Genomic DNA, 14,269 nt, shown 5'->3' on the forward strand with positions numbered 1-14,269 from the left:
CTTGGTGGTGCAGAGCCCTCAGGAGCCCCTCACAGAAGGTGTCTGGGAGGTGAATGGCTGAGACTTGGGATTCTGGAGAAGAGTTAGCCCCAGCCGAGCCCAGTGTCGGAATCCCGTCTCCTTCGCACGCAAGACCGCTCTTCGTCCTGCCGCGCCGTGCCGGCTGCCGGCTGGGAGCTCGCTGGTACCCGGGCAGCCGCCTCCCACACAAGCGGGGATGGCCATGCCTCCAGTTCGTGTGCCCTTGCTTCTCTCCATTTTACTTTTCTTCTAGGTTCCCTGGATGGAGCCTCCAGTTTTCTTCTCCGTTTTCCAAACTTTTGTCCGTTTGCTTCCCTTTCAGATAATTCCCTTCCTTCCAGCACATCCGTAGAAACTTCCCTTTCCTGCACTTTTGTTCCAGCTCCCGAGAGCTCCTTTTTGTTCTGCGAGCATGTCTTCGTTTAGTCTCCCGTGCCAGTCTGAGAGTGGCCGCTGACCGGGGCGCCGGTGACCGTGTCTGCACACTGTCCACCCTGGCTTGTGCTCCTTGGGTGGCTTCTGATTTCCCTTGGTTGCTTTAGTCTCTGCTTTGTCTCTGCTTCTCCCGCCGGAGCAGACGTCTGTCAGGGATGGTGGGTCTGGGCCTTGCTGTTGGCTGCCTCTGTGTCACTCGGTGCGGTGGGGGGCCCAGTTGGCGGAGCAGTTGCAGGGCAGGGCTGACCAGTAGCCCTTTGTCTGGTGCTTTGCTCTGGCTGCCCTGACCACTGCTGGGGCTCTGTGCATTCACAGTGAGGTTCCACTGCTGGGCCACGGCACCCCTCCCCTCCGGCCTGGTGTGTGTCCGTTCGGCTCACCTGGGACGTTTTCTTCAGTTCGCCGAGCTAAGCGCCTGCTCCTCTGACACTGTGTATGTGGCCGCCTGTCAGGCTGACTGTTGTGTTGGGCAGACTCGAGAGGATGGAGCCCTTCCTTTCCTCCGCATTCCACCCCCCACCCCGACACGGGGCCCTCGGAGTCTGCCCTGGACTCACATCCGCGGGGCCCTCCCTGACAGGCTGCCGCTGACCCTGGTCTCATGTGATTGCAGCTGGGCCGGTGCACCAACAGCGTGGTCAAGCACGAGCTAATGCGCCCGTCCAGCAGAGCGCCACTCCTGGTGCTGTGCGAGGACCACCGGGGCCGGATGGTGAAGCACCAGTGCTGTCCCGGGTGTGGCTACTTCTGCACAGCGGTAAGTGCCCGGCTCTCCGTGCGTCCCCGGCAGGGTGGGCTCATGCTGGCACTTGCTGCCTCCCTCCGCTGGCCGTCAGGGCGGACGCCTCCCGGCAGCCCCCGAGTCCGGAGGCCTCTCCCATAACGCCCGGGTTTTGCTGTGGGTGAGCCGGCAGGCTCCCCGGGAGAGCTAGGACAGGGCAGGCCGTGCCCTTGGTCCCTTGCTCCTACTCACTGCGTCTGAGCACATGGCGGCCTGGCTCCTGGGGAGGGCCTGCCTGGCTCGCCTTCTGCTTTGCCTTCATCTCTTGGTTTTAGGGTCTTCTGTCAGTAACTTCATTCCACATATCCCAGTGCCTGCGGTGCCCATAAGAACAGGGGGCCCTGTGGTTCGCTCGGCCTACAGCTGAGCGACTGCCGGGGCCAGGAGCTTCTCTGCAGTGGCTGCTCTTGGGATTTGGCACCCGTGCGCCCTTCCTTGTCTGCCATCCCCTCGTTGCTTGTGCTGGAAGGGAGGGAGGTGGTTTCTCTGTCCCGTTCACCCTTCGCTCCCAGCAGGAGCACACCGCTCCCCTGCTTCTCGTCCTGCTGGGGCTTTACCTCCTTGGTGCTAGCGAGAGTCCTTTTCTGAGGCCGGCGGGAAGTGCCCGCCGAAGTGCCCTTGGTGATGCTGGGTAATGTCTGCGGAGCACGGCTGCTCCTCGCTCCTTCCTGGATTGTCCTCTGGGGTCCTTCTTGGGACCGGGTCCTCTGTGCAGTCTCTTCTCAGGTTAGAACAGTCGGAGAGCAGGGCCTTGGGCTCCCGGCACATGGGGGTCAGTCAGGTGGGTTCTCCTCTTTCATGCTCTCTCTTTAGAGCAGGGGTGGGGTCAGGTGGGGGCCGTCTGGGCGGCTCCATCGGTTAAGTCTCTGCCACTTGGCTTCAGCTCCGGTCGTGATCTCAGGGTTGTGGGATCGAACCCTAGTCAGGCTCCGCGCTCAGAGTGGAGTCTGCTTGAGACCCTCCCTCTCTCTGCCCCTCTTGCTCTTGCTGTGTTTCTCTCTGTCTCTCAAATAAATCTTCCCAAAACACCAAAAAGAAAACAAAGCAGGTGTCTGTGTGGACACACCACAGATGTAGACCGTGGGTTCCCTCTGTACTGGCGGGATTGGGAGCCCCGACTGTCCAGCGGGCCCGTGGCACACACGCCGCACTCAGAGGCAGGTTCTGCACACCGTGTGCTTTCACGCACACTAACCCTGACGGTAAGCGAGGACTTCTCCTCCCCTGTGTTCAGGGCAACTTTATGGAGTGTCAGCCCGAGAGCAGCATCTCTCACCGCTTTCACAAAGACTGTGCCTCTCGCGTCAACAATGCCAGCTACTGTCCCCACTGTGGGGAGGAGATCTCCAAGGCCAAAGAGGTGACCATCGCAAAAGCCGACACGACTTCCACCGTGATGCCGGCCCCTGGGCAGGACAAGAGCTCCCTGGTGGAGGGCAGGGCCGACACGACCACGGGCAGGTAGGCGCCCGGCGCAGCTCAGTCTGCTTCCCGGAGCTCTCTGTGTCTTCAAGTGCTGACCCCTGTGTGTGTGTGCACACGGCCTCTGCCCCACGGGAGTGCGTCTGTGCGTCTGTCGCAGGCGAGCGCGGTACTAGCCCTTCTGGCGCAGGCCGTTATGGTCTGAAGGCCGGCTAAATGGAAACGGAGTTTTGTGAGGGGAAGGGCTCCTGTTGGGAACGTACGACATAGTAGATCCTACGCTGATACCGCGAAGAGTAGTAGCTCGTGGAGGGCCGTGTAAAAGAGCCTCGAGCTGTGGACGTAGCAAACCGAGCACCGGGAGGAGGCCGGTTTCATCTTGCTGTTCTGTACTAACGCTGCTAGTCTGTATGAACGTAGCCCACCGCAGTCAGGTTTCTGGGCAGGTTTCCTCCCACTGGGGAGAGCGTGGGTTTGGTAGCGCCAGCTGGGAAGCGCATTCAGAAAAGCAAACTTGGACATGGTCCTGGAAACCCTGGAAAACTTGCCCTTTTGCTTGAATGTCACTTTTCCTGGGAGTTTGCCCTGAACTGGACTCTGATCCAAGGACTGAACAGAGAATGAGTCTGGAGCTGTTTTCACGCTCAGCTAGAAGGGTCTGAGTGAATCATGTTCTGTGTTTTCATTGATTTTCACGAGAAGGCGAGTTTTTCTCATATCTGCATTTCAGCCTGTCATTTCTTTCCCTGCCCTGAAGCACTGCGGGACCACTGCTCTCGGAGGACGGCAAGCCGCAGAGCACAGCGCCCCAGGCAACCGAGGGCTTCGACCCCACCGGGCCTGCCGGGCTGGTGAAGCCGGCCCCCGGCCTTTCCCAGGGACCAGGGAAGGAGACCTTGGAAAGTGCTCTGATCGCTCTGGATTCAGAAAAGTAAGAACCAGTCTGCTTTTTCAGACGTGGCTCTGGGCCTGAGCCACTGACCTCTGCCCATCTAGACAGTCCTTCCTGCAGGTTTCTCTTCCCTCCTTGTCAGCCGTGGGGCCGTTGGAGCCCGTGTGTTCAGACCCCCGCCTCCAGTGCTTCCTCTGCCCCCACAGTTGCACTTCCCAAGGGTCTGCACCCTGTATGCCACCTCCTAAGGGCACCGGGTTCCCTCATGGGGTCGTGGGCATTCCCGAGGGGGGTCACTGTAGCATTCTTTAGCTTTTCAGTTAGTGGTGTTCGTCAGGACAATTTACGTATTTTTATACTCTTTGAAGAAATTATTGCCAATTGTCCATTATACTAGAGCAGAAGGTAACTTCTGCCAAGTCCTTAGTGAGGACAGTCCCGTCGTCCTCTTACAGACATGTCCCCAGGGTGGTGGTGACCCCTCTTGGCGTTGACCTCAGGACATGAGAGCAAATGCTTCTTGGCTGATTCCTCGTCTGTGAAATAAAGGGTTGGCTCACATGGCTTTCAGGCTCACCTGCCCGTGCCCAGGCAGTGCTGCCCTTCAGGGGGGCCCTATGACCAGTGAGCCAGGCAGGGTTCCTCCCCCAAGGAAGCCCAGCGGTCTAGTTCCCCAGGGCCTCAGGCCAGGCCCCGTGTCCTTCCTCGGGGCAGCGTGCCGCCCTGCTGGAAGGGGCACGTGTCCGCGTGCTCTTGAGCGGGGGAGCTCAGGGTCAGGAGTCACTGCCCAGTCCCCGTAGCTCTCGCTCCATCAGTCTCCAGCCTTCTCTGTGGCCCTGATGTTACCGTGGCTGTTGTGTCCCCCCACCCTGCTCACCAGGCCCAGACCGCACACTGCTGGAGGGGGCAGGCTGGGCCCCGCCACCTCAGGGCCTCCCTTGACCCCGTGCTGCAAAGCGATGGTTCGCTCTGTTGTCACAGTTCATAGAAGCCTCAGGAGCCATTCTCCTGTTGTGGATGAAGAAGGTAGTTGCTCGTTTTTGTTATTTTTTCCTGTGAGATGCCTGAGCCTGGTGAGTTTCCTGCCCTTGACCCTGAGGCATCAGCAGGTAGACCCTCTCCAGGCCGTCCTGTCCTGCAATGTCCTTCTGTGTGTCTGCGTGTGCGGTGGCAGGGGGACCGGGAGCCCGAGTGGGGCTGCGGCGGTCCTAGCCATCCCGCTCTCTCCACAGACCCAAGAAGCTCCGTTTCCACCCGAAGCAGCTGTATTTCTCCGCCAGGCAAGGGGAGCTGCAGAAGGTGCTGCTCATGCTGGGTAAGTGGCCTGTCCCTGCGGCCCTGGAGCGCACAGTCGCTTGTTAGCTTTTCCGAGGTGGGATCATTGATTTTCTTCATCCGTGTCTCATTTCTCTGAGCTGAGCCCAGCAGCATTCACCCTGTGTGATATTCGTATCCTGGTGCTTGTAGTGACAGAAATACTTTTTAGGAATTTCTCATTTTCAAAGGAGAATTAGGTGTGTGATTAAATTAAGAGAAGGCGTAGATCAGGAAGAAGGAAGAGGAGTGAGCTGGGGCGGACCACGAGCTGGCGGCAGGGAGGCAGGAGCCGGCCGTGGGCAGAGCAGGATGCATCACACAGACGTCCGCACGTGCGTCTTCGGGGTGGTGCACCGGCTGGTGCTTTCAGACCGTTCCCAGCTCTACTCTGGCCAAGGAAGGCCAGTGATTTGATTCTGAGCTCTCAGCTCAAGGCTTTGTTATTCTGGGCTCAAGAGTGATTAAAAAATCTCTTTATTTGACAGTCAAAGAAGAAACTCAATGATTTGTTCTAAAAATCTAAGTCATTTAATGTTGACTGAAATGGCGGTTTTGGTCATTTCCCCTAGGCTTGGTGGGGTGCTGCGGTTGCCTGCCTGCTCTGTCGCTGGTCTGTTAGCTGATTGTCTGCCGCAGGCCTGCTGGGCTCGCGCGCACCAAGCCATGTGTGTTTGAGGCTGCCCAGTGGGCCTGTTGTCCTTGGGCTTAGCAGGTGCACCCAGTCTGGGAGGAAGGCCGAGAGCAGGAGTGCTTGAGAATACAGAAGGAACCCCAGAGAAATTCTGGGAGCCTTGAGTTAGACAAGGTCAGTGAGGGGAGGGATTTATATTGTTAGGTCGCTGCCGGCAGCAGGCCCACATGTGGAGTCTGGTGTGGAACGAGCATACTTCCTTTTGAGTCTTCCCAGTGTGTTTGGACCTAGACACGGGGTGGTGGGTGATGCTGGTTCTCGGCGGCCGCCCACATGGGCCTTTACCGGCCTTTGTGATCACCCTAGAGTGGGGGAACCAGAGGCTGCTTCTGAAATAATCGGTGAACCCTGTTTGTTGGCAGTGGACGGGATCGACCCCAACTTCAAGATGGAGCACCAGAACAAGCGTTCCCCGTTGCACGCCGCCGCAGAGGCCGGCCACGTGGACATCTGCCACATGCTGATTCAGGTCGGATGGCGCAGCCCTCTGCCGAGCCCCCCACCGCTCGCTCTTGTCTTTGTCCAGTAAAGTAACACGACTTGCGGTCCTGAGAGCGCACAGGTCACACGGCCCTTCTGGCTCACACAGAAAACCAGCGTTTCTGTCCCCCCAGTCCCGGCACATCCTGGCCCTGCTCTCAGCCCCACAGCGGCTTCTCTGGCTCTTTCTAGATTCGTTGTTGTTGTTCCGTTCTACGTGCAGTTTGTAATACCAATTACTGACTTGAGAGCGTGGAAAGGCTTGGCCCTGGCGTACTCACACCACCCGCTCCCCAGTCTCCTCCTTTGTATCTGTCCCAGTGTTGCCGAGATCAGCGGGCACAGATGCCGAGATCACCCTTGTGTTGGGTGGTCCCGTCGCTACTTTCCGGACTGGCCACGGCGCCGGCAACAGCGATAATTGTCGTGTGCTTCTGTTGCCTCTTGGCCTCCTGCTGGTTTGTTCCTAACCCTCTGAACAGACTGCATCCTGTCTCGTGTCACCTGGAAGCACCGTTGCTTGGTCCTATGTCCTCTTTCTCTGGGCCACGCCTTCCCTGACCCTGGCTCTGCGTTAGGTCCCCTGTGTGCTTGAGACCAATTTTTGGCCTGGCCCTGTATCTCCGGGTGCTTCAGGAAATCTCTGATCCACTGGTCTGAGATCTCCCTGCGATGCAGTGGTCTTTTGACTCCTTTGGGGCATTTGCTGTGTCCATTCCTGTCCCTTGTCCTGGGGTTTCTGGATGCCACCTTCCCGTCTGCCCTCTGAGCCCTGTTTACGTGGTTGGCCTTACGGACCCGTTCTCTGGACTTTGTTTCCCGCTTGCTTGCTAGGCCATGTTCTTGACTCGCCCTTCAGCTCCTCTGCGGATTCTCATCTGTGTCATCACGTCTTGAAACCCAGTGCCCTTTTCTTGCTCCTTTTTCGTATCTCTGTTCTTCCCTGTTCCGTGGAAGATAGTACAGTACTTCTGAGGTTTTATGCTGCTCTGTTCATTTTAGTCTTTCTTTTTAAAGGCTTTCCTCAAATGCCTGATGATCTGTCTTTTTTCACATCTAAAGCACTAAAATGCAGGCGGCGGGTCCCTGCCTCGTCACTGTCGGGCACCCTGCAGACATTGCCGGCTGGAGAGGGTGCGTGAGTGTGGATGGTCTCCTGCGTGTGCGTCTGTGGCAGCTGGAGGTGCTGGGGTCGCTGTCCTTCCCCAGCCTCACCTGTGTGGCTGTCCCCGCTCGCCTGGAGCATTTTCGCATTGTTCTCACCGGTGCTGATGGATGTGGTGGTTGTGGGCGGAGCAGGACACGATCGCGCTGATGGTCGCGCGTGTGTCTTACCATAGACCCACTTGTGAGTGTGGACCTCTAGCTCCCTCTCATGCCGTAGAGCTGCTGTTTGGGTGTATCTTGTTAAGCAGCAGCATGTTACTGGAAGGTTCAAAAACTCAGTGTGATAATCTTGGTATTTTAATCGGAACTTTTAATTTAGTTAGTATTTATTGTAATCCTTAGTGTTTAAATATATATTTGTTGTTTCATATTGTTCTGGTTCTTAGTCTTTTCGAACAAATATATATTTCTTTAATCTCCTTTTGTTGCCTTCTTTTGGGTTGAATTCGCTTCCGTCCTTCACCTCCTTTCTCTCCACTCACTCTTCTTTCTGGCCTCCAGAGGTCACTCTGTGCTCTTGCGTGCAGGCCTCCTGTCTTCCAACGGGCAGGACTGGGGGTGGGGGGGTGTGCGGAGGACCAGGGGAGGAGAGATGGCCTTGCCCTATGCGGCGAGCTTGAGCTACTTCCATGGGGAGGCCCCTGGAGGCCTCAGGTACGGGTCCAAGAGAAGCCTGGCCGAGCTCGGCTGCCGGGCAGCCAAGAGGGCTGCTCATAGTGGTCATGCAGGGATGGGTTTTTGGCCATGACCGTGATGGGTGGCTGATCTGGCAGAGAATGGCAGCTGGCAGTGACCATGGGTGCTGGTGCTCTGAGGGGAGAAGGCTGGGGGTCAGCACTCCAGTGGGACGCTGTCTTGTCCCCGTTGCGAGGAGTTGGCAGAGGTGTGGATGTGGTCTATGCTTTTTTGAGGGTTGGCTAGAGGCCCAGTGCTGTGTGGGACCTGTGGCAGGACGGGGCCGGGACAGGGACAGGGTCGCCCTGGTGGTCCTGTGTGCCGTGCAGAGTTGGGTGAGGGGCTGCCCAGGCTCCTCCTCGTCTCAGAGACCAGCGTGGGGTCTTCTTGGGAGATGTTTCCCTGGATTTGGGATTCGGGATTGCTGGTTGTTTTCTCTCACTTTGAGGAATGACTCCACGGTCTTCCGGCCTCTGTGCTTTCTTTGCGAAGTTAGCCGTCACTGCTTTGAGGGGACCTGTCTTTGGCGCCCTCCCCCACCTTTTTTACCGTTAAAACGTGTGTGTGTGTGCACGTAAGATGCATACGGAATAATCCTTAAGATGTAGACGTCCTGTTGATAAACATATCATGAAGAGGACCAGGTCAGGACACAGCCCCGCACACCCCCCTGGAGGGGATGGCTTTCCGGGCCCTCGCTCTGACAGCCCTGCTCTCTGCATCTCTCTGGCTTGATCACCTTTTCGCTTACCTGTGTCTGCCACGCCGCTTTATGCTCCTCGAGGCACACGGTGGGAATTCTACTGTGTCTTCCTTTTAGCCTAGGAGCAGAAAGCCTGCTTGTGCCTGTGAGGACAAGGGGCCAGGTGTCTGTGCTCTGGTCCGGCCCTGCTCGTCCTGTGTTCGTGGGAGGCCCTGTCCTGGCAAAGTGTCTCTCACCCCACACCGTGCACTGGGCAGGCTCTGGCTCTGACCCCATCCCTGGTCCCACAGTGGCCCTGAATCTGCCGACTGGGGTCGCTAGCCTGCGCTCTTCTGGGTGCCTGTGCTCTCGGGGTTTGAGGAATGTTCCTTCACAGCCAGGAGCGCCTGTGAAGAGCGGTTCTGAGATCTCTCCCTCCTGTTCAGCTTTTGGCCCGAGGCCTCACTGCAAACAGCTCTTGTTCCGTTTGGACCCCAGGGCGCTGCAGTGTGGCGTGCGCTGCCGCACCTGGCCGTCTGGGTTTGAATGACGGAAGGACACGGAAGGAGGTGTGTGCTCCTTAAGACCCGCTCCCTGTTCTCACCACCTCTCCGGGGGGAAGCCTGTCATCGCGTGGGTGCCTCGTGGCTTCACTCACTCTCCTGTCTTCTCCCTCCGTCTTGAGCTTCTCATGGAGTCTTTGGCTTTGTTTCTCCGTCATCCTTACCTTTTTCTGGTGATGATCACTTTCTTCTGGGCCAGCTTTTGGGGCGTCAGTTCTGGGTTGTCTCTTTGACCCCGTGAGGGCCTTTGTCATGTGTTGCCCCTGATTTCAGATGGGCACACAGAGAATTGGTCGTGGGTCCTCAGACCTTACCCCCGCATCTCGGCCTGGTCTGACCCTGGTGTAACCCAAGTTCAGGGGCCTGGTCCTCTGACCCCTGACGTTCTGTTAGTGCCTAGTCTCCAGCTCTGCCTGTGGCCCCAGCCCTGTTCTGCCTTCTGGAATTCACCAGAAGTCTCCTTCAGAGTTCCTGAAACCACCTCAGTCCCCTGCTTTCCTTAAGTTCACCGCTCTGGATCTATTTAAGAAGTTTGTTTGTTTGTTTGTTTGTTTCTTAAAGTTGTTAACTCATTTTGTTACTTTTGATTTTAATTACAAACAGTAAAAGCAATATTATTCTCAGCCTTTTCCCAGTAAACATTTATTTTATGAACTAAATACTAGGTTTTGGCACATCAGTTTAAGAAAGCAGGCAGTTTCAGCCCCATGGGGAAAAGGTTTTAATTGTGAGACACCCAGTTTGCTTATGGCACACAACACATTTTAAAGTTGGACCTTCTTAAGTTCCAGACAGGCTGAAATCTATGTATATTTGCTGGACCATTAACTTCTCAAGCACATATTCTGTTGGAAGTGTTAGAGATTGCTTCAAAATACTTAGTATTGGAAATCAGCTTTTATTCTGCTTATTTTGGGAGGCATTAAAACAGCCAGAGAAAGAGGTCAGTGAGTCAGGCTGTCCTGTGGTCTCTGTAGGCCCGGTCACTGCCGGCGACCAGCCCAGACCTGCTGAGCAGCCCCTCCACATCCCTCCTTTGCCTGCTTGCTTTTATTTTCTTCTTTAAAGATTTTAGTTACTTTGGACTGAGCGCACGCGAGTTCGTGCCAGTCGGGAGAGGGGCAGAGGGAGCAGCAGAACCCTCTGAACAGGGAGCCCGATGTGGGACTCTGGCCCCCCAGGTGCCCCCCCCTTTCCTTCTTCAGAAGGTCATGACTTTCTAAAGGTATTGTCACTGATGTGCTGTAAACATTTTCAGTTAAGAAAATGTCCTTGAACTGAGGGTTTGATGGTAATAAAATAATCACGTTTTGGAATTTGGTTCTAAAGACTCAGTTGCAGTGAGTAGAAATGATTTGAGCGAAGTTCACGAGGTCTTTCCGCTTGCAAGCGTTTGAAGTGTCCGGGTGCCCGGTTGGGGCGGCCCTGGGGGCTCTGGACGCACCTGAACTGTCTGGTTTCACTAGGCGGGCGCGAATATTGACACCTGCTCGGAGGACCAGAGAACCCCGTTGATGGAGGCCGCGGAAAACAACCATTTAGACGCAGTGAAGTACCTCATCAAGGCCGGGGCCCTCGTGGATCCTAAGGTACGCACCCCCTTACGCGTGGAGGTCCCTCAGCAGGAGGGGCGGGCAGCTTCCTTGTGACGTCGTCAGGGATTGGCAGCACCCAGCATTTGCCTGCTTGTCTGGAAGTAGTTAGCAGTTCACCTGGCTTGGTTCCCAGTGTGTCTGAGAACACGCTGCACACTGGCTCTGCCATGCACAGGTCTCTAGCTTCCTTCCGTTCGTACACTTTCCCTCTTCTGATTCCACTTGGAGCAATTAGCAGCCCCCGCAAAAGCATCCAGATCAGGAAAGAAGTAAAATGATCTCTGTTCATTAATGGTATGGTTTTTATATGTTGACAAATGCTGAAGATTTCCCATAAAAAACAGAACTAATAGATGCATGTAGAAAAGTTATAAGATACAAACTCAGTGTATCTTTGTACACTGGAGGTGAGCTATCCAAAGGGGAAATTAAGAATTCTGTTTATAATAGTATCAAAAACAGTAAAACATAAGGAATAAACGTAACCAAGGAGACAGAGACTTGCTCACCGAAAGCCACAAAACGTTGCTGAAAGAGACGAAAGAAGAGAGTGCATGGAAACACGTCCCGCGCTCACGGGCTGGAAGACCGAATGTCGCCAAAGTGTCCGCGCACCGGGGGCGAACCTCGGAGTCCGCGCGACCCCTGTCGGAGTCCCAGTGCCGTTTTTAGAGATGGAGAAAAACCGGTCGTGAAATCCCTGCAGATCTCGGGGACCCTGAGCACTCAGAAGCAGCCTGCAGAGGTACGGAGCCCGAGGCCTCCCGCTTCCTGACTCCGGACCTGCCACGGCGCTCGCAGTCAGCACAGCGGAGAGCAGGGCCCAGAAACGAGCTCACGGCGATGGAAACTAGTTCCTGGCAGGTGCCAGCTTCACTCGGTGGGAGGAAGGGGCAGTCTTTTTAACAGTTGGTGCCAGGAAAGTGGGATCTTCACGTGTGGAAGTGTGGAAGAATGCAGCTGGGCTCTTCTTTGCTCTGCATTTAGTTACTCAAAATGGATCAAAGACCTAAACGTAACAGCTAGAACCGTAGGTCGCTTAGAGGAGCAGATAGATGTTCATGCCGCTCATTGGGTCTGACAGTGGCGTCTTGGATATAACACCAATAGCACAGATAATAAAAAAGATAGATTTATAATATTTATATTAGAAACTTATAAAAGAAATAAAATAGATAAACTTAATCAAAAATAAAAACTTTCTGTGTCAGAGGACACTAAGAGTGTGAAGAGAGAACCCACGGAATGGGAGAAAGAGTAATGGGGAAATCCTATCCAGAATATATAAAGAACTCCTACGACTCAATAACCAAAGTCCAGCCCAATTCTAAAGTGGGCAGAGAAGGTTTGTAAATGGCCAAGTAGCACATGAAAAGATGCTCAGTATCACCAGTCCTCAGGGAAATGCAAATCCAAACCACAGGGAGACGTCACCTGGTTCCCTTGGGGCAGCAGTTACCTAAAACCGGGAAGTGCGTGCTGGCAGACGTAGAGGAACTGGAGGCCTTGTGCACTGCTGCTGGGAATGTGAAATGCAGCTTCTGTGGAGAACGGTTCAGTGGTTCCTCAGAGAGGTGCAGGCAGAACTGCTGTGTGATCTGGCCCTTCCAGTCGTGGGCATTTGCCGGGAGAAACAAGGCAGGGCACGAATGGGTGCCTGAGCTCCCATGTTCTCAGCAGCCTCGTCCGCAAAGTGAGGTGGCGGCGGCCCCACGGTCCACCACAGAGGGACGGGTTAGCGGCAGGTGGCCTGTGCATGTCACGGGGGCCGCTCAGCCCTAAAGGAGAAGGAAGCCCCAGGACCGGGGAAGGCTGAGGCGAGCCTGTCCCAGAGGGACACACCCTGTGGGATCGGCGCGTGTGAGGACCCCGAGTCGTCCAGTTGAGAGACTGGGAGTGGGTTGAATAAAGGTCACGGGGGCCGGGCGAGGCGGCCTCCTTGCCCAGTGGGGTTCTGTAGGGTCCGCAGTGAGGGCTGCAGGACAGCGAGGGATCCCTGCCACCAAACTACACTTAAAAACGACCGAAATGGCAAAATCTTTTATCTTGTACATAGGTACATATGTAACTACAGTGAAAATGTAAAAATGATCTTGTAGTTTTCACATGAATACACATTTTTCCAAAGACTTATACTGTTCATAGTAATTTATCAGCTGCTTTTTTTCCACGAGATTATCAGTGTTTTTCTATTAAATACTGTTTGATAACATTATTTGAGGTGGCTGCGTTGTATTTCATGATGCAGTGGTATCACTTTTAGTCAGATTTGCTTATTGCTTAGGTTTTTTTTTTTCAATTTCCTTTTTTTTTTTTAAGACTTTATTCATTTATTTGACACAGAGAGATACAGCAAGAGGGAAGACAAACAGGGGAAGTAGGAGAGGGAGAAGCCGGCTTCCCACCGAGCAGGGAGCCTGACGTGGATCCCAGGACTCTGGGGTCATGACCTGAGCCAAAAGCAGACGCTCAACCAACTGAGCCACCTAGGCACCCGTTTTCAATTTTTAAAAAGATCTGTTTATTTTCAGAAAGCGTGTGAGCATGAGACCAGGGGGAGGGGCAGAGGGAGAGAATCTTTCAAGCAGGCTCCCCGCTGAGCAGAGAGCCCGACTCGGGGCTCCATCCCAATGACCCTGAGATCATGACCTGAGCCAAAACCAAGAGTCGGACGCTTAGCTGACTGAGCCACTCTGGTGCCCTGTGTTTTCAGTCACTGTACACACAGTGCTCCAGTTAGCATTTGTTTAGCCAAATTTTTGCATGTTTGATTTATTTAGGACATATTTCTGGGTGTGGAATTATTAGATTGAAATGCTGAGGTGTGTGTGTGTGTGTGTGTGTTTTTTAATATTTTATTTATTTGACAGAGACAGTGAGAGAGGGAATACAGGGGGAGTGGGAGAGGGAGAAGCAGGCTTCCTATTGAGTGGGGAGCCCGACTCGGGGCTCGATCCCAGGACCCTGGGTCGCTGCCACTGGGTGGAGGGCCCCTGCCCCCAGGAGAAGATAGCCCTATTCAGATCTGGGTCGTGTCAACGGGGGAAGGTTCTGTGATACTCAGTACAAGGACAGACAGCTGAGAAACTTGAAAGTAAGGCAGGCCTTTGCACCAACAACCATACGTTTTTTATTTCTCATGCAACTAAAATTTTAAATGCCAGTAATGTGGGGTTTGACTGGGTGGGTTTTCTTGAAAAAAGCAGGTTACTGACTAACGTCAGGATCGGTAAGAAATACATTTATCCGTGTGTGTGTGAAAATCTCAGATTGTTCCTCAGAGGGTCAGAAACGGAAGAGAAGAACCGAGGAAGCGCGGTCTGTACAGACAGGAGCAGGGGGAGGCCGAGAGAGACGCTGGAAGGAGGAAACGGCCGCGTGCGCGGGTCTCGGACTCACAGCCAGGAAGAGTCCGTGTGTGCAGGGCCCAAGCTCTCTGGTTGGCACTGAGCCTGGCTGTGCAAACCAGGATGCAGATGGTGCCCCGGCCCTCCTAGGACCCCCAAGGCTCTCCTGGAGCTTCCTGGATCTGACTTCCACAGTGGAGG

The 14,269-nt window shown here is 54.8% G+C and overlaps 1 protein-coding gene across 24 annotated transcripts in view; it reads left to right on the top strand.

Moving 5' to 3' along the window:
* Positions 1–14,269, top strand: part of EHMT1 (euchromatic histone lysine methyltransferase 1) — a 134,886-nt gene that overhangs the window by 98,670 nt on the left and 21,947 nt on the right. For all 24 annotated transcript variants that reach the window (XM_082696384.1, XM_082696401.1, XM_082696403.1 and 21 more), the window contains 6 exons: positions 1,070–1,213; positions 2,472–2,698; positions 3,417–3,590; positions 4,784–4,866; positions 5,922–6,028; positions 10,593–10,715. In XM_082696384.1, coding sequence (XP_082552510.1) covers positions 1,070–1,213; positions 2,472–2,698; positions 3,417–3,590; positions 4,784–4,866; positions 5,922–6,028; positions 10,593–10,715 — 858 coding nt within the window. The remainder of the gene's footprint in view (positions 1–1,069; positions 1,214–2,471; positions 2,699–3,416; positions 3,591–4,783; positions 4,867–5,921; positions 6,029–10,592; positions 10,716–14,269) is intronic.

This window comes from Mustela nivalis (genome assembly GCF_964662115.1).
Source record: "Mustela nivalis genome assembly, chromosome: 13".
NCBI classification, from domain to species: domain Eukaryota; kingdom Metazoa; phylum Chordata; class Mammalia; order Carnivora; family Mustelidae; genus Mustela; species Mustela nivalis.